We start from the raw sequence: 25,767 nt of genomic DNA, 5'->3' as shown, positions 1-25,767 counted from the left end.
CCACCTAAGGTTTTTAAAACCGGATCGAGATAAAAATCATTTTGAGTATTAATTTTGGTAGTTAAACATAATTTTGACCTGTCATCCAATCAAATCTAATTTTTAATAGAGTTTGATCAAGTTAATAGTAAAATCAATTTTTTATATTAATTAAACTGAACTTATAGTCAATTTTTGATTCAACCAATTAAACCAACTAATCCAATCTAATTTTAAAATCATTATTGTATAATCTCTCGTTCCCATCTTTTGTGCTTCTTTTCTTCATAAACATGTGATGAATGTCCCTTCGCCCATTTTTGCTTGCACTCACGCAAGAACGATCGCTCAATAAAATGGTTGAAGACCCTTCATGTGTCAAAATTCTATTGGCTTAATAAGTTAAAAAACAAAAAAAAAATATATAAAAGATTTATACTAATTCTCATGAAATGACTAAAAAACCCTTCATGCGCCAAAATTCTATTGGCTTAAACTACCTGAATCGTGTTAGATTTAATAACGGGTCAAAAAAGATTTCTTAGTTGCCAAGTGTCGCAACCAAAACGGATCACGTAAAACTTAATTTTATATATTATATATCGAATATTATATTGTATGATATAATATTTAAAAAATAAAATAATAAGAATATTAACAAAATAGTAAAAAAATATATTTAACATGTTATCATTTTGGAAAACATAACAAACACCTTTAAAAATTTTCACATACACCCTCTACTATATCATTATTTTCTCTAAAAAGTGTATCGATTTATATTAGTAATATTTATAATATCATATGATATATTTATTGTATTATATAATATATTCATTATATTGTATTAATTATAATATTTATTGTTTTTCATATATATCGTATTATATCATAAGATATTAATAATTATATTTAGTTCATATTTGAAGTAAACAAAATCAAATTAGATCGAATTAAATTGAGTCAATTTTTAAACCTAAACTAATTCAATTTGAATTTAACTCTAATTACGAATACTACTTCCTTCCAACACATATAGATGACCCATTCCATGAGACCTTACTAATGCCTTTCCACCATTCTGTTATGAGTTTGTATAATCTCTCATTCCCACCTTTCGTGCTTCTTTACTTAATAAAAGATTTATATTTATTTTCATGAAATGACTAAAAGAACCTTCATGTGTCAAAATTCTATTGGCTTAGACCCCCTAAACCCGTTTGGTTTAATAACGCGCCAAAAAGAACTTCTTTAATTGCCAAGTGTCGCAACCAAAACGGATTATGTAAAAAAATTTCCTGTTTCCAGCCACCCACATTAATTGCATGCCCTTTCCTTAAAAAACAAATATTTTTTTGACTTTTTCTTTGCTTTTTCAGCAGCTCAACTTTTAAACATATAAATTTACTTGTATTGTATGCCCTTTTTTCTAACAAATTCTGTTAATACATCAAACTTTGGGTGGGACTTACTCTTTTACCCTTATTGATAAATAAAATAATTATTGTACAAAATCTTTATTTAAGTCCGATTAGGACCTAATAAATCATTAAAAAAGCTTAAATATAGTTTTATTTTCTTATAAAAAATATATAAATAAAATTCAAATTATTTTATTATTTGATACAATAATTATGAATTTGGTCATTGTATTCCAAATTTACCAATTCAACAAAACATGGGTGGGATCCTAGGTTAACAAAAAAAACTTTTAAAAACTCAAATACCTATTTGTCAGCCTTTCTTTCTCTCTAGAGTTTGGGCCCCCTTCCAATGCCTTCATAATATGACTTTTTGTTGTCTTGTCGTTGTCATGTCTTTTATCTCTCCAATTTTGTGCCATGCTTTCCTCCAGGTTCTCACACAACGTCTGACTCTCTTCACTGGCGTGTACATCTTTCTCAATGGTGCTAGTTTTTGGTCTCTCTTTAGTACTAATTGATTAGATTGATCGATGGTCTCAATTCAAAATTTGAAGCTCTTTTTAAATTAAGAATGATTCGTGTTCATCTAGAGACAAAAATGGCGATGGGAGACATGATCAATGGGAGTTAGGCAGCGAAGAAGAGAGGTTATGCTGAATTTCAATCACTGGAGAAACGTAGGTTGAAAATGAAGCCCTATGGGGAAAATGTGATTTTTCAAAACTTAATCCTAGGAAAAATTATTAGTTTTCTAAACCACGGAGGAAATAAGATAAATTTTTATTATTTTAATATATTAGTTAATAATTATTTTACCTCTATAACTAACTGATTCAGTTAATTTTAACAGTTCATAGGTAAGAGTTTGAGTTTTTAATATTTAACTGATACTAATTTGGGAATTCAACAAACCTTGGGTGGGAATATCATTTGACCCCTTCTCTACTTATGTAATACAATTATCTGTTCAAAAGATAATTTTTATAATAAACATTTAAATTATCTAATCATATTTTAACATATCAATTTATATATACACTTTAATTACCACTAGAAATGTAAATAAAATATAAGTTAAATTTTTTTTTTTATTTTCTAACTTTAAATAGGAGACTAATTAATAAATATATAAACTACATATTTAAATTAGATTTTTGAAAGTTTTGGAATTTCATTATAATTTCTCAATTAAATAACATGAATAAACTGTTTGATAAAAAAACAAAGGATTAAGATTAAGATGAAGATGAAGTTAGTGCTAAAATGTTCATTCCAAAACAAAACAAAAATCATCCATAAATATAAATGTTAAATTTTGTTGGATGAAATTAGAGTTTCATCCCCTAAATGATCAATTTGGGATAATACTGAAATCTTAATAAAATCATTTATTTACCATTTTGGAATATGACCGCAATTAGCCAAGAGAAATTGGTTACTTCGCTCTGATAGTGCTGAAAAATTTCACTCTAAGACACAGGTAGTGAGAGGTCTAGCTGGCTCTAAAATATTTTAGGTAGGAGGATGGGAAATTCAACCATTGATATATTAACAAAGAAAACCACATAACATGTTGACAATAATTATATTATAAATAAGTATTGAATGATAAAGCCAATTAATCATATTGTACCAAAAAGATTAGGATCACAATAATGGAGTCATGTGTCATATTTTGTATAAAAAATTTAACTTTTTTAAATCATATATTAAATTTTATATTACATGATATTTATTAATGGAAGCCATGTGGACTTCACAATCACATGGCTGTGTAGACTCCAAAAGTGGGTCTCCATCTTGCTTTTGATCTTAACCTTATGTTTTTGATTAAAAGACTTATTTTCATTTAAAATATAATGAAGATTCAAAATAATCTTTATTAATTTTTAAAAAATTTTAATATCTATTCATCTGTTACGTTTGATTATTATAATCAAAAAAATAAAATTTTTATTTAAATAAAAAATTAATTTTTTTAATCTTTTAATTTTAATAACTATTCATTTAAGTAAAGATTAGGATGATCCTTATCTTTTTGGTATGATTTGATTAAATGGTATCATTCAATACTTATTTATAATATAACTATTGCCCACATGCTATGTGGTTAGAGCCCACATGGCAATGGTATGTATTAGTGGAAGCCGTGTGGACTCCACAAATTACGTGGCATGTGGACTCCAATAAAAGTTGTGGTTTTCTTTATTAATATATCAATGGTTGAATTGCACATCCTCCTACCTAACTTGTTGAAAATAAATTAATTATTTGACTGGTTCCCACATGTTCCTTCTAAAATATGTTAGCTCCACTAGAGAAAAGTAACCAATTTCTCTTGGCTAATTGCGCTCATATTCATCTGTAATTCTCTTGTTCTAATCATCCTAATTCCTTTCTTCCATGGAATTTTTGATTGACCCCCTTGTCTCTCAACTCTTCGAGAGGTTGTTTCATGTATTGGGGTCTGATGAGGTGCGGGGATTTGCCAGGCAACTTGTTGGAGGGGTAGATTCAGTACTGGATGAGCTCAAAACAAAGTTGGGAATGATTAAAGATCTGCTTGACCGTGCAAAAGACATACAAGTGATGGATGGGGCCTTAAAAGAGTGGCTTGTCAATCTTCAACACTGGGCTTATGATGCAGAAGACGTGCTGGATGAGTTTGCCTATGAAGCTTTGCGACGCAGGCTCAAGGTAGAACAGCAGGCAAGCTCTAGCAACGGATCGAGGTTCCTCTGTGATAATTTTCCTGGCCCCTTTTTCAATGTTAAAATTGGCTCCAAGATCAAAAAGATCAATAATCGGTTGGAACAACTCCGCCAGCAAAGATCAGTTATGCAAGAGCTTTCTGGAGTAACACCAAGTAATGTCACACCGCAAAAACCAGAGGAAACTTCAAGCGTGCCGCATGAAAAATTTGTTCACGGCAGAGATGAAGATAAAGCCAAACTAGTTGCGATGGTGAAAAGCGATCTACCTTGTGGTAACAACTTTCGAGTGATAGTCATAGTCGGCATGGGAGGGATCGGCAAGACTACAATTGCTCGAGAGGTGTACAATCACAAGGAACCGGAAGGCTTCAAGTTTGAGGAAAAAGCTTGGGTCTGTGTTTCAACCAATTTCGATATTTAGCCATCTCAAAGAGTCTCCTTGGGTCATTAAAAGGCCCCACGTTCCCCATTCCAAGTGATTTAAATGGAGTGCAAGTTGAACTGCAGAAGGCCGTGAGTGGGAAAAAATTCTTGATAGTATTAGACGATGTTTGGGAGGTGAAGAATTACAACGAATGGGAAAAGCTAACGTCTCCTTTCAAAGCTGGTGCACCCGGAAGCACGATGATCGTCACAACACGCGATGAAAATGTTGCAAAAACAATAAGATGCTCGGATACTTATCATTTACCGATTTTATCCAATGAAGCTTGTAAATCCTTGTTTCAGGAGCATGCACTTGCAGCTGGTACGACTGCTTATGCAGATCAAATTACAGAGACAATTTATGAAAAGGTCGTTGAAAGGTGTAGTGGCCTGCCTCTGGCAGCAAGGACCCTCGGTGGTCTCCTATTCTCGAAGCCGATTGCTACTTGGGAAAAAATACTGGACAACAAAATATGGAATTCATATGAAAATGACGTTCTTCCCGTATTAAAGTTAAGTTATCTTTATCTCCCTCCTCATTTAAAAAGATGTTTCGCTTACTGTGCGATTTTCCCGGAAGACTATGAGTTCAAGGAGGAGGAACTTGTACTTTTGTGGATGGCAGAAGGTATTGTTCAACCAACTAATGAGCAACTGGATGAGACAGGTCAGTATTTTCGTGATTTATGTTCAAGGTCACTCTTTCAAAAATCAAGTAATTTTGATTCTGCATATGTAATGCATGACCTTGTTCATAATCTAGCTAAATCTGTTTCTAAAGAATTCAATTTAAGTTCCGAGCAAGCCACTATCAAGCTACCAGAATGTACTGAAAGGATTCGTCATTTTTCTTATATTCCTTGTGGAATAGAGGGAGAAGACAGATTCAAAGGCTTGGAAAAACTTAAGAGTCTAAGAACATTCTTGCCGCTGTTCATGAGGTCTTCCTATTATGGAGAACAATTTATAAGTGCCAAGGTTATTTTTGATTTGTTGCCAAAATTAAAGAAGTTGAGAGTATTGTCTTTTGATCGGTACAACATCACTCATTTACCTGATTCAATTGGAGATTTGATGCATCTAAGGTATCTCAACATTTCTTACACTAAGATTAAATGTTTGCCTGAATCAACATGCTCTTTATTGAACTTGCAAACTTTGCTATTAAAAAAATGTTCTTGTCTTATGAAGTTACCTTCTAACATGAGATATTTGACCAATCTATATCATCTTGATATAAGTGGTCAAAATTCATTGAAAGAAATGCCATCCAAAATGAAGGAATTGAAAAATCTTCGAATGCTATCTAATTTTATAGTTGGCAAAGAATCGAGTTGTAATTTAGAAGATTTGAAGAGCTTGAATTTTCTTAAAGGTGAGCTTCGCATTTTAAAATTAGAGAATGCAAAGCAAATAGACGAGCTTATATTAAACATCAAAAGAGATTTAAAAGTGTTGTCATTAGAGTGGGGGTCTCAATTTGATGTCCCACGAAATGAGGGAGAAGAAAAAGATGTTCTTGAGATGTTGAAACCTCATAGCAATCTAGAAGAACTAACAATTAAATCCTATGGTGGTTTAGAATTTCCATCTTGGTTAAGCACTTCATCATCACTCTCTAAATTGATGGTCCTTAGCTTAGAAAATTGTGAAAATTGCACAAGCTTGCCTTCTCAAAGCCTATTGAGCTCACTTAAAGAGTTAAAAATCATAAACATGCCAAAACTGGAAAGAATAGACATGCAAAGTCCTTTCAATTCATTGAAGATTCTTTGTTTTCAGGATTTGCAAAAATGTCGATATTGGGACACAAAAGGAGAAAATGAGAATGTTGAAAGATTCCCTAAACTTCGTAAGCTCTTAATTATTGAATGTCCTGAACTTATTGTAGAATTGCACCATCATCTTCCTTCATTGGAAGAACTCGTGATTAAGAAGTGTGCAAAGTGGATAGTTTCATTTTCAAGTTTTCTAAAGCTCACCATTTTCAGTATTAATGAGTGTAAGGAAGTGGTGCCTACTAGTAGTTCTACTAATGAGATCATGTCCTTTATGTCTGAATCTCTTCAAAATATTGCAGATTTAGAGGATGAAAATTGGTTGTGTCAAAATTTCAATTGTGTGGAGAAGCCGCTAAAATGGAGTCATAGCCTCACCTCTATTAAAAGCTTAAGTATAACAAATTGCAGTATTTCATTTCTAAATGCCATCTTTCTTCCTAATTTGAGAGAACTTAATATTACCAATTGCAAGGCTCTAAAATCTTTACCAAAAAGATTGAAGCAAAACAACATTGAAAGGTTGATGATTGCCAAGTGTGATTCTTTATTATTCATCGCTAGAAACACTCTGCCTTGGTCACTAAAACAATTGGAGATATCAAAGTGTAAGAAATTACAACATTTGGAAGGTATCAATTCTACTCTTCTTGAATCCTTAAAGATTTACAGTTGCGAATCTCTCATGCATCTATTATCACAAGGATTGTTGCCTAACACACTCAAACGACTGATCGTTGAAAATTGTATAAATCTCACAACATTATCGTCAAGAAGCAGGTGCCTACTTAAAAAACTTGAAGACCTCGATATTGGGAATTGTCCAAGGCTGAAGTCAATAGAAGAGGCATTACACAATAGATCGTGTCTTAAAAGAATGTGTTTATTTTGTCTTCAAAATCTTGATTTGTTTGGCATACAGAATCTTACTAGTCTTCAAAACTTAGAGATATGGGATAGTTCAGTGTCATTGCCGATAGAAGGTATTCCAACTAGCCTAACCTATCTCTATATCATTGGAGATGCTGAACTGAGTAAGACACTAATTAGATGGGGGTTGCACAAACTCACCTCTCTTAAAAGTCTTAATGTCAGTGGATTTGAAGATCCGGAGTTAATTCTATCAGAGGACCAACAAATGCCCCGTTCTCTTGAAGATTTGGTCATCTCTACTTTGGCACCGTTCAGATCAATTTCAGACTTGGGCACACTCACCTCTCTTAAGAGATTGGAGATTCACAATTCAAATCTCAACTCAATTCCAGACCTAGGAAGCCTTGTATCACTTAAAAGCTTCAGTATTTTGAACTGCCCAAAGATCAAATCAATTACAGGTTTTGGAAGCCACTACACCCTTGAAGAATTGGATATTTCTGGATGCCCAGAGCTTGAATCAGTTGCAGGCCTGAGAAATCTTACTTCTCTTCAAACCTTGAGAATTTTCATTTGCCCAAAGCTCAAATCCCTCACAAGCCCGCCACCCTCACTTCTGGAATTAGAAATTCGCAGATGTGCATTGATAATAAAACATTGGAGGAGAGGTAAAGGGAAGTATTGCTCAAAGATTGCTCACATCCCTAGAGTTCAAATCAATGGAAAAATCGTCTTCAATTCAAAGGAGTAGATACAATGTGTAATTATGATTAACTTCAATAATAATGATTTTAATACATACAATGTGTAATTATGGATATATATATATATATCCAAATAGATAAGATCATGTTTAGTCTCTTGGAACAAGTGGTCTGCCTGAATTTTATGTTTTCTATAGCAGGAAGCAAGTGAAGCGTTGATTGAATTCAAAGTTGGAGGAGTAGTCTATTAGGATACTAACTTTTTTTGGTGCACAAAAAGGTAATTGAAGAAAGTTCTCAATTCAAATTCCAGTATTTGCAATTATTGAATCAATCTTTGCATCATATCTATTGAATCTATCTTTATTTTCTCTTACGTGAATAATATAACACAGGTCCATATAATGTGTAATTATGGATATATATATATATCCAAATAGATAAGACATGTTGGAGTTTTTTTAAGCATGAGTTTTGAAATTTTCATTTTTCTATGATTTACATTTGTTATATATCCTCCATTGAGATGGAGAAACAATTGGAGGCAGAAGTTCGCTCATGTTTTTACCTCAAAGCATTTTTCAGCTTTTTTTTTTTTTTTTCCTGCATAGAAAGGTAATTGAAGAAAGTTTTCAATTCAAATTCCAATATTTAGCAATTATTAATACATATATTCGCTTAAATTCCTTCATAGGATGATCGATCAATTTTGTCTTTGGGGTGGATTGAAAGTGATTATGGTTCAAAAATTCCAAAATTTCAGAGAGGGCTTCCTGGATATGTAAATCTTATTGTCACACCATTGCACCATAATCGTCTTGTGATGTTTGAAGGCTGAAAAATTGTGGCAACAGAGCGGCATATGTAGGCTGTAAGAATTTGACAAACTATGAACTTTTGTTGTTCACATCTTGTTTTGATGTGCGCACAATTATTATGCTATATGCGTGGACATGATTGCATATGTGTGCATCTGGATGTTGATTTTCCATTTAAGTGCAACTTTCATCTTCTTTTATCTGAATTCAAAATTGTTATTTATTGTCTAGGTATATTGTTGAAATCATATACAAGCGTTGATTTGAGTTCTTCATGACCTAAATGTACAACTTGTCTCTTACTGAAATTTGAGTGAGTTATTTTTATGCTTGAATCATTTGTTATTTTGGGTAGGTTGTTTTGTGTTTTTGTTCTCTAATTTTCTATTCTCTCTTATAGGTTTGTTAGATTGTTCATATCGTGAGATACAACCCTATGGTTGGTACTTGAAGGAAGTTCAAGACCAACAAATGCAAGGATTTCAACCTAAAGTTCAAGCGGAGTTTGAACAACCTGAACAAGATACTTGATATATTTCAGATATGGGTATTAACAACTGAAAGTAAGTGAGTTTAAAAAGTAATTTAGTAAAAGGTAAGTCTTTGCATTATGTGTTTGATTTCAACTTTGTAATTAACAATTGAATTTTAGCTTAGTGATTTGATTTGAGCCGGACATGGTCCCATGGATGTAGGCTAAGATATATCTTAGCTGAACCATGTAAAAATCCTCGTGTCTTCTTTACTTTCTGCACATAATTTGTGTTTTGATGACTTTGTTTGAGAGTGAAGTGAGAGGCAAATTTCCCTTACTGAGTCTAAGCTGAACAACCAAAACCATAGCACAGACTTCCAAAGGCACCACAACAGAAGCAGTTTCTTTATCCAAAGAAAATGGATCTGTTCATATTCTCCTCTTCAAATGTATACACTCTTGCGCAGAGTGATTGTTCGGAGTTTCAAGGTATTGTTGAATAATAATAATACAGTAAAGATGCAAGAATTAAACAAAATTTGTAGAATTATGACCACCAGAAACTTCAGCTGTTGAGAATAGAGCAGAGGTACTCATAAAAAGTTATGCTCTGCATTCAGATCACACAGGGGAAGAAAGTAATTAAATTTACAAGATAATCCCAATTTGACCAATCCACAACCACAGATTTCATTTTTCACAGGAACATACAACTCAAACAACATGATTTACAGAAAAGAAATTGGTGCAAGCTAATTCAATTAATCTTCCTAAAAATGAAGCTAATAAAACATCTATACTATGTCATCTGTATTTCAATGTCGAACAAATTCTCATACTAGACATAAATTAAGCAAATTAAGATCATGCACCAAGAATGTAATAGATCCACGTGACACAATGGTATAAAACATCTAGCTATATACATGAATTATGATGATTCACAATGATTATAAATACTTGCGAGAACATCTTATGTGTAGGGGCCGATTTGACTTGAACTAAACCAAACCTATGGGTGACTCGAGTTTGGACCGAAGCCATAGTATCTAACTAAAGCTCAAGTTTGACCTCATTTGAATTGATATACAGTGACATTGGAATATTGTTGGCCAGGTGAACACTTTATCAATAGAGGGGTGAACAATTAATGTTATCAGCAGGATAAACAGTGCCTATTTGGCTTGTCATTAAGTCATTACCATTTTAATAGTGTTGAAAGCATTGAGGCATGACAAGTTTTGTAGCCAGTTCTCCAACGTGATTCAAGTAAATGTCCTGCAAGCTCTGTAGCGGGGGAAAGAAACATGGAAATTGAAACATTGAAACTTATTTTCTCAAAATATAGGAAACAAAAACTTGGGAGAATACATAAGTATAAAAAAATATTTGATATTTTTTTCTAAAAAAATACAACAACCTACGTTTCTTTAAAAAAATAGTAAAAATACAACTTTTTAACTATAATAAAGTGTGCATTCAACAAACTTGGTTTATCAACTGACAATCAAACAAACAGTATATATCTTGACAAAATAATATATCCTAACACACTCAAACAATATATTCTATCAGAGGACCAGCGAATGCCCCGTTCTCTTGAAGATTTGGACATCTTTAATTTGTCACTGTTTAGATCTATTTCAGACTTGGGCACACTCACCTCTCTTAAAAGTTTGGAAATTGAGAATTCAAATCTTAACTCAATTCCAGAACTAGGAAGCCTTAAATCACTTAAAAGCTTCAGTATTAGCAATTGGCCAAAGATCAAATCAATTCCAGGTTTGGAAGCCATTACACCCTTGAAGAATTGTGGATTTCCGATTGCCCAGAGCTCAAATCAGTTGCATGCCTGAGAAATCTTACTTCTCTTCAAACCTTGAGGATTTTCGATTGCCCAAAGCTCGAATCAGTTTCATGCCTGAGAAATCTTACTTCTCTTCAAACCTTGTGGATTTCCGATTGCCCAAAGCTCAAATCCCTCACAAGCCCGCCACCCTCACTGCTGGACATAGAAATTAGTGGATGTCCATTGATAATAAAACATTGGAGGAGAGGTAAAGGGAAGTATTGCTCAAAGATTGCTCACATCCCTAGAGTTCGAATCGATTTTAAATTCGTCTTCAATTCAAAGGAGGAATAATTGGTTTGAATTAATTGTAATCGAAGCATGAAGTCAGATAATCATCTCTGTTTCATTCAATTCAAGGTATGTGGTTTTATCCATAGCTTTTTATATTGATAATGTATTTTATATCCTGTTTCATTCAAATCCAGGTTTGTTATCATAACATAATTTTCAATAAATTATAAGTCGTTATTCTACAATTATGATGACAACATGAAGAAACAATTGGAGGCAGAAGTTCGCTCAAGGTTTTACCTTGAAGGATTTTTCAGCTTCTTTTTTTTTTTGCATTAAAAGGTAATTCCTTCATATATTCGCTTAAATTCCTTCATAATCTTTGGTTACCAGGTAATCGGTCCATTTTGTTGTTAGGGTGGATTGAAAGTGATTATGATTCAAAGATTCCAAAATTTTAGAGAGGGCTTCCTGGATATGTAGTAAATCTTATTGTCACACCATTGCACCATATGTAGCAGGAATTTGAAGGCTGAAAAATTGTGGCAACAGAGCAGCATAAGTAGGCTGTAAGAATTTGGCAAACTATGAACTTTTATTGTTCACATCTTGTTTTGATGTGCACACAATTATTATGCTATATGTGCGGACATGATTGCATTTTGTGTGATCATCTGGATGTTGATTTTCCATTTAAGTGCAACTTTCATCTTCTTTATCTGTATTCAAAATTGTTATTTGTTGTCTAGGTGTATTGTTGAAATTATATACAAGCGTTATTTGAGTTCTTCCTGACCTGAATATGAAACTTGTCTCCTACTTAAATTTGAGTGAGTTTTTTATGTGCTTAGGTCATTTGTTATTTTGGATAGCTTGTTTTGCATTTTTGTTCTCTAATTTTCTACTCTTTCTCTTACAGGTTTGCTAGGTTGTTTCATATCGTGGGATACAACTCTATGGTTGGTACTTGAAGGAAGTTCAAGACCAACAAATGAAAGGATTTTAACTTAGAGTTTAAGAAGAGTTTGAACAACCTGAAGAAGATACTCGATGTATTTTAGATATGGGTATTAGCAACTGAAAGTAAGTGAGTTTAAGAAGTAATTTAGTAAAAAGTAAGTCTTTGCATTATGTTTTTGATTTCAACTTTGTAACTGACAATTGAATTTTAGCTTAGTGATTTGATTTGAGCCGGACATGGTCCCATGGATGTAGGCTAAGATATATCTTAGCTGAACCATGTAAAAATACTTGTGTCTTCTTTATTTTCTGCACTTAATTTATGTTTTGATGACTTTGTTTGAGAGTGAAGTGAGAGACAAATTTCCCTTACTCAGTCTAAGCTGAACAACCAAAACCATATCACAAACTTCCAAAGGCACCACAACAGAAGCAGTTTCTTTATCCAAAGAAAATGGATCTGTTCATATTCTCCTCTTCAAATGTATACACTCTTGTGAAGAGTGATTGTCTGGAGTTTCAAGGTATTGTTAAAGAATAAGAATACAGTAAAGATGCAAGAATCAAACAAAATTTGTAGAATTATGACCACCAGAAATTTCAGCTATTGAGAAGAGAGCAGAGGCACTAATAAAAAGTTATGCTCTGCATTTCAGATCACACAAGAGAAGAAAGTAATACAAAATAATCCCAATTTGACCAATCCACAACTACAGATTTCATTTTTCACAAGAACATACAACTTAAACAGCATGATTTACAGAAAAGAAATTGGTGCAAGCTAATTTAATTAATCTTCCTAAAAATGAAGCTAATAAAAATTATAGTAGATTAAAAATAAGGAAAATAATTTCTTTTCCTAAAATGTGTTTTAATTTTTTTTATTTTTCCCAAAACATTTTGTGCTAGTTTTAGGATGTTTCGATGACACAAAAACGCACCGTGCTCCCTCACCCGCAAGTGAAGCTTATCCCCATATAGAGGATATGATGATGGTATCATTGCAAGCATCTTGCAGTCGAATTATGTGGAAACAAATGACAGGGGATTCTTATTTTGAATGGAAGTTCAGCTTCTCGCTACCACAAGCTTGGATTTTTCTTGCTTCGATATTATATGTAATCTAAATGCTTGAAGTTAATTAGTTCTACTATTTAAGACTTGTCACTCATGAACAAATTAGAGGGTATGTCAAATCAATAAAACAAATAATCATACACAAAACAAGGGTATGTTTAGTAGTTACAATATCATTTCAATATCTAAAACCTATCCCAGTTTCAATGAATGTATATGTTAACGAATTATTAAATCACTTGATGAGGTGGCATCCATTCATTTACAGATTAGCAATTCAAATTTGAAAGTAGTTAGGTTGATGAATAATTTAATAAAATTATTTAATTGAAAAATAATGTATTGATTTTGATATAATTTCTTTTTTTATAAAATGTATGTGGCACCGTTGTAGAAGATTTATTTAGCCCTATTGAACATTGTCTTTCTATCTAGAATATTGTCCCATATAATTTATGGTATTCTCATAAGAATTGTTTCATTTTGAGTAAAATAATATAAATTGAATTGTTGTAGTTTTTTTAAATCATCCTTTATAGTTTTCTCTTCTCTTTTTTTTTAAAGGTTACATAGTATGAATTGATTAATCATTTAAAGCTATATTTAATCAATTATTAAAGCTATATTTAATCAAACGCTACAAATAATTGCCGCTCAGTGACACTGGATTCAGCGACATTTGCAATAATGTTAGTAAAAATATTAGTGGCATTTATAAATGCTATTAAAAATTATAAAAATACTACTAAAAACTCTTTTTGTTGTAGTGAAAGGAGACTCCATGTTATCATAATAATCAACCGAAAGGATAAGAAAACAATCTATTTTCTGAGCTAGTTTTTAGCAAAGTATCTAAAAATATTCTTTTGATTGTATGGGTAGATGAGGGTGAGGAGTGATCAAGAAGAAAAAGACATGGTGAGGATAAGGAGCTTGAGTGTTTTGTAGAGCATTTTTCTATCGTATATTCACTGTAATTTTCTTCTTAATTTTTAATGGAAATCTCTTTGGTTACCCTAAGAGTTGATATAGGTTATCAAAATGATAGCTGAACCACTATAAATACTAATCCCCTTATTGTTTGTTTCAAATTTATCTTTGTTTCTTCATTATCTTGTTGCTCTGCTTGGTATTACTCATGTTACAATTTCAATAATTGGTATCAAAGCCAATGTAGGCTCATTTCTCAAACTAAAACCATCAACCATCAAGTTCAGAGAGAAACATCATCTTCAAAGATGTCTAAGTTTAAACGATTTTATGGGATCAAACGATTTTGGGCTTTGGAAAATAAAGATGAAGGCTATTCTCATCAAAGAAGGTATAGCCTTAGTGCCGGAAGGTGAAGTTAAAATGCCAGACACGATTAAAGATGAGGAGAAGGAGTCTATGGATAAGGTATATATTTCTTTGATTCCTGGTTTGGGAGACAAAGTCCTTCGTGAAGTAATGAAAGAGACTTCTATAGCTCGTATTTGGGGCAAGTTAGATTCATTGTATATGTCTAAAGTTGTCCCTAACATATTGCTTCTAAAACAAAGGTTATTTGCATTTAAAATGGTCGAGCAAAAATTTCTTATTGATAATATGGATGAGTTTAGGAAAATAAAATTTACAGATTATGCCAGTCGTGGTTACTGATGATGACCAGATTGTTGAACTGTTAAATTCCTTTACTAAAGCTTATACATTTTTTGTTGACATTTTAAAATATGGAAGACAATCACTTAAGCTTGAAGAGGTGGTTACGGCCATAGTTGCAAAGAATAATGACTTTTAAGACATTTGAAAAGTCTCACACTGATGGTGAAAGTCTTAATGTTTGGGGAAGATTCGAAAAGAACCAGAAAAGGGATGGAAGCAATCAAGGTAGAGGGAGGTCCAAGTCTAAAAACAAAGCAAAGAAATGCTTTGCTGGCTATAAAGAGCTCAGATGTCTCTCTCTCTCTGTCTGACAAGATCTCAGATGTCTGTCCCTGCCTCAGATGATTCTTAGACTGAAGATGGAGAAAATTAGTTTGTCGGCTATGAATGTGTTGTGGTTGCATAATTTGCATTTGAATAAATTTTATTTATGAGAAATCTTTTTTTAGGGTTGAAAATTTTCAATACGATCCGTTAATTTGATTCAACATAATATAAAAAATATCGGGTTAAGATTGAGTTTTTTAACATAAAATTTATTTTGAATCAATCCGATACGATATAAAATTAAATCAAGTAGTGTTTGGATTCATACAAAAGTAATTTGACACAATCTGAACTAACTCAAATATTTTGGAGAGATATTATTTTAATAGAATTTGTTAGAGATAAATTATAAAAATGTTAAAAAAAAATATTAACAGCAGTTAAAATCTTTATATATTGTATATAGTTGTAACTTGATATAATTATAATTACTCTTATTATTATTTATTTTTATTTAAATATTTATATTTTATTATTAAATAGTAAGAATTTAATATAGTTTATCAAATTATAAACGTCTTTTTAAAGTTCTTACTCTTATAATTATATATTGTATCTTTATAGGAAGAATGAAAAATATTTACAAATGATATATAATTGCATATTTGTATAATTATAATTACTCATATTTAAAAATTTTATTTTATCACTAAGTAGTAAGAATTTGATTTTATTAATCGAATTATTGGTGTATTTTAAATATTTTAGTATATAAATTTTTAGAAAATTTGTTAATAAAACAAAAAGTTATATTATACGTTTTATTAATAGTATATTGGGGTAATTTAGTGAAAAAAATTAAAATAATAAAAACATTTTGAAAAGTGAAAACAATATATAATTTCAGGTCAATTTGGGTCGGATCAAGTTAACTTGAATATTAACAGATTGAGTTACGGTTAAAAAATTTTAATACAATTCTAATTTGGATCGAATTAGAATTTAATGTTGCTAACATGAAACCCCAACTAACATAACACAAACACAACCTATTGACATGAACTGCCATGTCTAATATTTTTCATTATATTCAAAAAAGGGTAAATTCATAATTTAAAATTAAATTAACAAGAAAATACTAACATGAGTAAATAGCGATTGAATATTTAAAATTTTCAAAATTAATTTATGAAACTTTGTTAATAGACTAAACCTTAAATGAAAATAAGTATTTTGGCATATTTTGAAATAATAAAACAGTACTCCTAATTTTTAAATATTCAATTGGATATCTAAATAATGTATTATTATGCAATTGAGTGTAATCCAATCACACAATAATATATCATTTGAATACATAATTATGTATTTAAAAATATGTACACATAACATTATTCGATTGGAAAACATTATCGAAACAAATAAACATAATTTCCATGTTGATTGCTCATAAATTTAAGACTTATTCGAAGGCCTTTCAATACAATTCATCTCCTGACTGAATAACTAATTGAATATGTGGATACAATATACTTAGTGAAACACACAACCAAAAAAAAAAATTATTTCGGGCACTTGCATTAAGAGTTTGTCCATCTATCATTTTAGGAGCTCTGGCGTGAGTCCTCAAAAATTCTTTGCAGGATGATATAAGATTATGCAAAACTGAATTCGCTGAATCAATTCTGGTGGTTTGGATACTTGCCTCGTGTATTAAGTGAACAAAAGAATCATCCTTCAAACCTTGAGAATTTTCTTTGAATAAATTCTTCCATTCAGTCTTGGAAAACTCTGGCAGATCACTAACTGGATGACTGGTTATACAAGAAAGAGCAGAAATGTAGTCTTCTTTCTCGACAAAGATTCGAAACCACTCTTTGATGAGAGGAGGTGGGGGTACCCGGTTCGCCTGCTCAAGGTGCTTTCAAGTTGTTTCCAGTAGCTCTACCTTTCAGCAGAAATAGCAAGAAACAGTGATTTCATAGCTTCTATGGAGGGCAAAAATGATTTTAAAAAAAAAACAGAAAACTCGCAACCTAGAATAAAGAAATTTTCTGAATTGTATTATAATTACAGAAATCAACAACAGATGCCATCAAGACAATTATATCACAAATTTGGAGACATTCGTCTCAATGGCTCTACATGACTTAGTCAAATGGTGTCCAAGTATGGCATATCGGTTATGTGAAACCCATTGCAGCAGGTATAAATAAGCACTCGAAATGAAATTAATTTTAAGAGAAGAACTCAGAATATACCCTTCCAGCTCTTGAAGCATCCAATATCATTCGGACATGGCGTTTTGCATTGAAATGGAATCCATGCTGCAGCATTTTTTTATATACATGCTCAAGGTCATCCCATCTCTTCTCCACAATGCATGCATCTAACATGGTGTTGAATGTGTAGACATCTGGTACCAGACATCCGCTGGAAGAGCTTCTTTGCTTCCTCAAAGAAACCATTTTCCAGATAAGCTTTCAGCATTATGTTGCAAGTAACAAGATTCGGAGAGCAGAAATCCTTCATTTGGTTGAATATCTCAGCAGCATTTTCAATGTTCCCAGAGTCCAAACAAGCTTGAATTAATCCAGTATAAGTTACCACCAAAGGCTTGTTTGCCACCTTACATATCTTCTCTACCTGTAAAAGGAAAGAACCAAGTCAAGTCAAAAAATAAAATAAAAGTGTCCTCATTTCGATTGTAAGGTCAACAGATCAGCTTCATGTTGTAATCTTATTTAGTTGTAATATAATAAACCACAGAGATATAGTCTTAGACCTGATAGAAAGATTGAAACCTTAACCATCTACAAAGCTTTTTATGTATTAGAAGTAGCAAAACATTTGAGCTTTTCCTAGTGATGATACAGGAATCATAAACTTGGTATCCGGTATGTCATAGCTGATAAGGATTGTATAAATTACAGAAATTAAATTCGCCACGAAAACTAGGCAACTCATGATCTTAATGAAATTTAGGTCTAAATGCTTCAGTTCTACCAGTGATTAGATCTTTTGGCACAGTCTGGGCTCCAGGGAGAGACACTAAAGCATTTTCAACTTACAGGGAAGACTTACAAAATTCTGTGATGGTTCCCAAAACAGGTTTGGAAAATCAATTCAACACCATATGAAAAGGTTCTTTTCCTTGTCGAACTTTTGACTCTGGAAAGAATAACAAAATTTTCAATGGATTGTTTGTGAGCCAGGGTATCCTGAAGTCCTTTTCATAGTAAAAACCTTTGTGGCAAAGTCAAATTATTGGTGTAGTGGCAACAAAATCCATGAGAAGTAAGAAATCTTATTGGAATAATTGTAAATCCATGTCAAACTTTTGCGTGAGAATAGCTGGAATAGTGAAAGAATGACCCGGATCTACCTTGATTACCAATTCGTATCTTATGACTTAGGCAGTCTTTCTTTATTACCAACGTTTCTTGAGTGTGAGTTCTTTCGACTTGTACCCACTATTCGAATATTACATCTTTGAATTCATATTGAAGTTATCAAATTCAAAAAGCTATATAATGAGACAATAAAAGGCAATAAAGAAAAACGTATAACTAACAGAGTAGCATACAACATATCTACCTGCATTAGTGCGTCTTGGCACCTCCCAACACTACAAAGACATCTTGCAAGGTCAAGGCAAAAGGGAACTAGACCTCGTCAGGCATTGTTGTAGCCACCTGCATGCAGAATTTGTTTCTCCCATGTTGTTGTATTTTAATTATTTGCAGATTGGATCTTATGTTATTGATCTCATGCGTATTGGATTATTCAGGAGGAAGGATATATGGTCAGTTTGTTAATTGATTGATATAATAACAAGATTAAACAATCGTATTTGCTCACAAGTTTGAGTTCGAAACTTACGGTTTTGTATAAGAAAAAAAAATATTTCATGAGATATATATATGATATATGTTGTGAAAAATGACTTAACAACAAGCTTTACAGTGTCAATAGACTTTTTTTTTCTTGTAATGTATTGAACATGTTGAAAGGAAAGCATACAAGACCAGTGGGGTGGTCTTACATAAGTTATCAAGAATAAATGAAAATTTTTAAAATAGTTTAACCTACTATTTGAAAACTTTTGTCCACTATAATGTTCTTGATATAATTTGATGAGAATTTGTTAGAGTGATAATATGAAAATATAATTTGTTATCTTTTTTACCATTGTATAATATTGTCCTTATAATAGGAAAGAATAATGATGTAAATACATAAAGACATTTAGATCTGTAATGAACCTAATTATCTAGGAAACACAACAATCATGTTGAGATTATGAAAATAATTAAAACTATCAAGAGTCATTCTTTTCACTATCTTTAGATAAAAGATTTCTAATTACACTTCAAATTGATTTGTATATAGGTGACATGTATAATCATTACATACCACTATTATGTATTTTTTAAGAGAATTAAATGTGACAGTACAATATAACCCTTCAACATTTCACAATATAAAGAAATATAAGTCTCAACCTTATAAGAGTAATTATAGATTCAATCAACCGCCTAAATTATTATGGGTCCTTGGTCACATCTAGATAATCTTAATTGTTTTTCTTTTTCTCATGAATAATTATGTTGATCGAGGAGGAAATTGAGAACACAATAGGCTCATTGTGTGCAGTATAATTTCTATGAAAAATTGAATATTTTCGCTAAGCGAAGGTCAAAACCTAGAGGATTGGCTTTGCTTAAATTCATTTGAAATACATAAAAGGAGGTGTTGAAATTGAATTCGAGCCACAAATGATGAGACTTGCTTAACAATTTGTCTTGTATAATTATGAGAAATATGAACATATTATCATGACATTGTAAAATGGGATAGTGGACGAGTAATTGTAAATAAAACACATTGTCTCATAATGAAAGAGTTTTCCTTATAAATCCTAAAAATTATTGCTTTGATTGCTGTCTAAATCTACTAGAATAATAATTGAAAGGACTTTTGATCATTGTGAAAGCTCAAATGATGAGACAACGACAAGCACTGAGGGAGAAAATATGAATGCAGAATGAGGTCAATGAACAGTTCTAGTAGTTTCAAGAGGATCCCATATTTATTAGCTTTTCGGCTTTTCGAGACTGAAATTGCATGGCCCTTTTGCATGGAAATAAAATTCAATAATAATGAATTTTTGGTTTAAAATGTTTTAAATGAAGCAAAAGAAAGGAAAAAACAAAAAACTGGCCATCATTTTGGCTGAGAAAGGGACTCACAAAGCATCCATATGTGGCTTTTTTTTAGGGTTTCAGTGTCAGGGCTTCGACGAACATGGAATCTATAATACTCTAGACACATTAATTTATTAATATCAATTAAAACTTATCCATTAATATAGAAAGTATTACTCATAATTCTAACCACACCATTTTATCCGTAGTTTTTTTTCCCTTTTGCTTTTCTTCTACCTTCATCACTTTCATATTTTATTGGTATTAATTTTAAAATAAAACTATATGTATTAACAATAAGTAAAAACATACTTCAAACATTGATGTGTTATTATATAGTTAGATGTTACTTTATCAGTAATTTAAAATCATCAAATTATATAATAATGCATCAACATTTGTCTCAAGTATTTTTGTTAATGTTAATACTATAACAACATTAATATTATATAATAATATAACAACAGTACTTTTAGTACTAAAATTAATTTGATTAATTTAAAACATTAATAATTAATTGGTAAGTACTAAAATTATATAATACTATAACAACATAAAGTCACAAAAAAATCTACTAACGAGGTCTCATCTTTAAATTTGACTCTTAAATTTATCAAATAATTTTTTACTATATTTATATTTATTTTAATTAAAAATAATTAATTTTTTTATTGATACAAATATAAATAAAAATATTAACAATGTATAATCATATATTTGTGAGTAAATTTATAAATATATATTTCAATGATGTACAATTGTTTGTTTAAGGTAAATTATAATTGTTAAAAATATTAAGGATATTAATAAAAATTTAATATTAAGGATATTAATAAAAATTTTAAGTGGTGCTTTGAAATTTAAAAAAACTTTAAAATGTTATATATTCTCCGACAGTTTTAAAAAAGGATTGAATAAAATACAATAAATTAGAATTGTTGTGTTTTAAAAATATATTTTAATTTTTACACTTCCAAAGAACTGAACTAAACAGAACAAATTAAAATTACAAATATTATATTACAAACTATAAAAATTAAAATATATTTTTAAAATATATGAATGTAAATATAATATTTTTCGAAACAAGATGGAAAAAATATTCATTTGCCCTATTAAGTTTTCAAAAGAATAACATTTACATCTCCATTATATTGTTCACAATTCACTCTAATGAAAATGACATAAATACCCTTTGATTGGTAAAACTAATTGTTCATTTTGATAGATGGGTAACAAATTAGTTTATTCAAACTTAAAATAGAGAATGTGCCATTTCATCACACTTTCTGTGGGAATAAGACTAATTTTGTAGTCATTTTTATTTATTTAGGTGATATAATATGTGCTTAAACAATATTATTAAAAAAAAGCCCGGGTGCTGACTTTTTGAAAATTTTATTTATATATCATAATTGTTTCTTTATTGTTAATTTTATTTTATTTATTAGATAAAATTATGTGAATATATATATAAATCTATAACAAAATATGTTATATTAGATCTTAAATTTTGTTTTAAAATAAATTATATATTTATTATTTTACTAATATAATAAAATAATTGCAATACCCCTTATTATAAAAAAAATTAAATTGTGGTATATCATTATTCATATTTTATCATAAATTGATTTTATATTTATTTTAATTAACAAATAAATTAATATTTGTTTACAAAAAGAATAAATATTATCGATTAAAAATTAATTATGCATACAAATTCTTTATTTAAGTCCAATTAGGACACAATAAATCATTAAAAAAATAAAAAAAATAGTTTCATTTCCTGGCAAAAATTGTATAAATAAAATTCAAATATTTTTATTATATTTATTTTTATTAATTTGCCAACTCAGTTATTTGATTTATATGGTTTACCCATTCTGGTGTTGACTTTTGAAATTGAGTTGATTTGAGCTCAATTTTGGCTTACACTGAAACTCAACAAGTTCTTCTTAATTCAATTCAAGTTTTACTTGATTTTAAAGGAGTTGAGCTCGAGTTCAGTTATAGTACTGAATCAAGTCAAAATTGACCAAAATGATATTGTTTTTATTTTATTCGAATTGAACATTCAAGACTTATGAACTGAGCCATCCAAACTCGAACTTAATAATATAAAACTTTTGGACTTGAGCTCGCTACTAAATCGAGCTTTTTTCAGGTTCTTTCAAGCATAGATAGTAATCAAGCTCAAGCTAAGTCCACCCTTCTCAAATAATAATGTTTTATTACAAACAATTGAATGTTAATAAATACAAGTAATTTGACATATCATAATGTAATTGAATAATGTTAAATTATAAATTAAATAAATAATTTAATCATTTAATCATATAGTGACATATTAATTATTACTATTTACTGTTACAATCATTTATATCTTAATCTAAAGTTCATATTGAATCGAGCATTCGTCTAGGTAACTATTGTTTCATGGGTCTCAAAGTTATCACTCACCATTTTAAACTTTAGCATTCACCAAACAATTGATGTCTCATGGATTCGAAAGTTATCATTAGAGGTGGATTCCAACTGACTTGAATCCAAATAAAAGTTACCTCAAACTGGACTCTAATCCAAAACAGTCAATTCAAAATCAATCTCAGTTTGTTTAAATTACTAACAAAGAAGAAAAATCTTTGAAAAAAAAGTATAATAAAATAAAAGTATTATTCAATTATATAATGATACGTCTATTTGTTAATATTTGATAGATAGTATCCATTGATTAGTGCATGAATTCTAGTCGAATTATTCTCTAAATGGATTGGGTGACTTATTGACAAGTCATATAATATCTAAAGTTAGGCCAAATTCCGAAGGTCAATGCGCATACAAAGACTTTTGAATTTGGTGACCACAATTGTGCAATTGTCTATTTTAATATTAATTTCCCTTTCTCATTAAAAATTTTTTTATTTGTAATTTTCATTTTTAGTGTGAAGAATTTTTTGAAAAAATAATTCAAAATATCATAATACATATTAATAACAAAAAATAATATAATTCGATAATACGATTATAATCCTAATAACTAGATATTGGTCATTTAATTTAGTAGATAACCATTATTAGTGTCATTCATTAATTATGAAAGAATTTTCATAATGTTTGAAGAGTGGGACAGGCGTAGGCAACACAGTTACACCATTGAAAATTAAAGCTCCATAGTGGAGAGAAATTCAATACGTGGCACAACTAACTTAACTCCATGTGTCATCCACATATTGAGTGCTCTTTGGTAAATCAAACCTCATCTCTCTCCTTTTCCACGTCAACAGGATCATATCCATTTATTTAAACTTAAATACAAATTTGAATAGAATAAACTGATTTTGAGTTGGATTTATTTATTTTTTGATAACGAGCAACTCTATCTAAATTAGATTAATCATTGAATCAATTAAATTAACAGTTTGATTCTTCATATATCATAAAAAATTTAAATTTATATTTTTTTATATATAGAATATTCTCTTTTATCATTATTTAATCTAATAAATAATGACACGCTCATAGAGGTACGATTAGATCCAAACTGAGTTAATTTTATCTTAGAAATCGACTCAACTCGATTTAGTTTGGTTCAAATTTGTTTATTTTGAATTTGAACAAAAAGTTTGACTCGTTTATGAAACTAAGTTAAACTCAAACTAAAAGGTGTACGACTCAGTTTGGCTCAAAGTAGACTCAAATTTATAGCTTGAATCAATAGATTGAATTTGTTGTTTGAATTCATGGCTCGGTTCAATTTGAATTGATAATTTTGTATATTATTTAGATAAAACAACATCATTTTACTGATAAACTATAAATTCAAATTATCAATTTAATAGAATTGAATCATGAATTGAAACCACTAATTCTAATTATAAATTTGAGTAGGAATCAAATTAAATTGAGTCAAATCATTTTCTATTTAAGTGAATTCGAGTCACTATAAATATTGGTTCAACAAACTTAAATTAAACCCAAATTTAACTATTTTTTATTTAAATTAAAAAATATTTAAATTCAATTTAATTCAATTTATATCCACCTATTATAACTGTCCTTAACGAAAATCCTAAATTCATTATTGACTATCAGTTCTGTGAATGGTTGTTTCTCGAAAATTTTAGAGAATGAGTTATAGTTTATTGGTACTTAGATAGTTGTGTGTTTGTTACGTGTGGGATGGTAGCTTTAAAGGGCAAGCCAAGCCACAATCGACGCAAAAATTAAAAAGTTTACGGGGAGAACTAGAAAAGTAGGTCAACACTACGTGTCAAAGTCACAATCACTATCAAATTGCAAGGCAAGAGTGGATCCTTCATTGAGAAAAAAAATTATAAATATATAAACAGACATTGAGAGACTAATGACAGAATTACTTGATTTCAAGTCATGGTTTGTTATTATAAAATAAATTAAATTCTAATTGTATTAAAGTTGAGTAATATTATATATTTAATTATATATATAACTAATAATATATTATTATATAATTATATAGTTAAAAATTAAAAATAAAACAATACTTAATTATATTATAATATATTATTATTTATATATAAAAAATTATATAGATAATTTTATTTATTAAAATTTGATTTGATTTAAATTAAATCTAAAATTAAATTATATTTAAATTAAATTAAAATTTCAAATGATCAATTTTAAATTGATATTATTCAATCTCGAATTAGATTTTATTCAAATACCATCAGATTGAATCTAATGTTATCTCAAGACCATGCATTCATAGTATATTTTTGATAATATTAATTTGAGAATTTTCATTTTTAAATTGTCAAAATTATTGTTTCTGATGAATTTACAAATATAACCCTAGGAAAATGATAAAAAAATGAAAGTTTGATTGAAAGGCAAATGGCATGGTTGAAAGGAACAAGACAAAGAAACCTTTCACCCTAAGAGAAAAAGACACCATTTACAAAGAAGGTTTGGCCCATTGTAGAGCCCACTGGTATATTCCTCTCTAATTATAGAATATAATTACTTGTTTAAATGACAATTTTTATAATAATATTTCGTGAATAAATTATAAATATGAAAGTAAATTAATGTATTATTAGATGATTAAATAAAATTAAATTATAGATAAAATAAATATTTAAATCATTTAATCATACGATAACACGTTAGTTTGTACATACACTGTATCCATTAGAAACATAAACAAATTGGAAGTTTCAAATCTTATACACAAAACCCTAAATTCTTATTTTGTAATTTTAAATACAAGTGATAATTAATAAATATATAAATTATAGAGTTTAAATTATGTTTTCGAAAGTTTTGGAGTTTTAACTATAATTTTTTAATCAAA

At 29.9% G+C, this 25,767-nt stretch overlaps 2 protein-coding genes and 2 long non-coding RNA genes across 5 annotated transcripts in view; 3 read left to right on the top strand and 1 right to left on the bottom strand.

The window, feature by feature from the left end:
• Positions 1–3,806: 3,806 nt before the first annotated feature.
• Positions 3,807–7,945, top strand: LOC123219698 (putative disease resistance RPP13-like protein 1). The gene is made up of 2 exons (XM_044641688.1): positions 3,807–4,508; positions 4,625–7,945. Exons 1-2 carry the CDS (start codon positions 3,807–3,809, stop codon positions 7,943–7,945), a joined length of 4,023 nt encoding a protein of 1,340 aa, XP_044497623.1.
• A 789-nt stretch (positions 7,946–8,734) lies between these two features.
• LOC123218337 lies at positions 8,735–9,444 on the top strand. Its single transcript, XR_006502673.1, has 3 exons — positions 8,735–8,769; positions 8,948–9,029; positions 9,117–9,444. It is a non-coding gene; the product is annotated as an uncharacterized LOC123218337 (long non-coding RNA).
• A 1,351-nt stretch (positions 9,445–10,795) lies between these two features.
• The window catches only part of LOC123218324 (putative disease resistance RPP13-like protein 1), a 47,435-nt gene continuing 32,463 nt past the window's right edge, over positions 10,796–25,767 (top strand). Inside the window, exon 1 of one of the 2 annotated variants that reach the window (XR_006502669.1) lies at positions 10,796–11,400. The gene's annotated coding sequence lies outside the window, so the exon portion shown is untranslated. The remainder of the gene's footprint in view (positions 11,401–25,767) is intronic. The other variant, XR_006502668.1, reaches the window with a different exon arrangement.
• LOC123218335 lies at positions 16,637–17,642 on the bottom strand. The gene is made up of 2 exons (XR_006502671.1): positions 17,484–17,642; positions 16,637–17,170 (listed from the first exon to the last, which is right to left on the bottom strand). It is a non-coding gene; the product is annotated as an uncharacterized LOC123218335 (long non-coding RNA).

This window comes from Mangifera indica, chromosome 6 (assembly GCF_011075055.1).
Source record: "Mangifera indica cultivar Alphonso chromosome 6, CATAS_Mindica_2.1, whole genome shotgun sequence".
Classification (NCBI taxonomy): Eukaryota; Viridiplantae; Streptophyta; class Magnoliopsida; order Sapindales; family Anacardiaceae; genus Mangifera; species Mangifera indica.
This window is presented reverse-complemented; position numbering and strand designations above follow the sequence as displayed.

Excerpts from the sequence above, each read along its gene's own strand:
- LOC123219698 (XM_044641688.1), top strand. The coding sequence starts at position 3,807 with ATGGAATTTTTGATTGACCCCCTTGTCTCTCAACTCTTCGAGAGGTTG. Across the intron at positions 4,509-4,624 it reads AGTTTGAGGAAAAAGCTTGG|AAGGCCGTGAGTGGGAAAAA; the intron begins GTCTGTGTTTCA and ends GTTGAACTGCAG.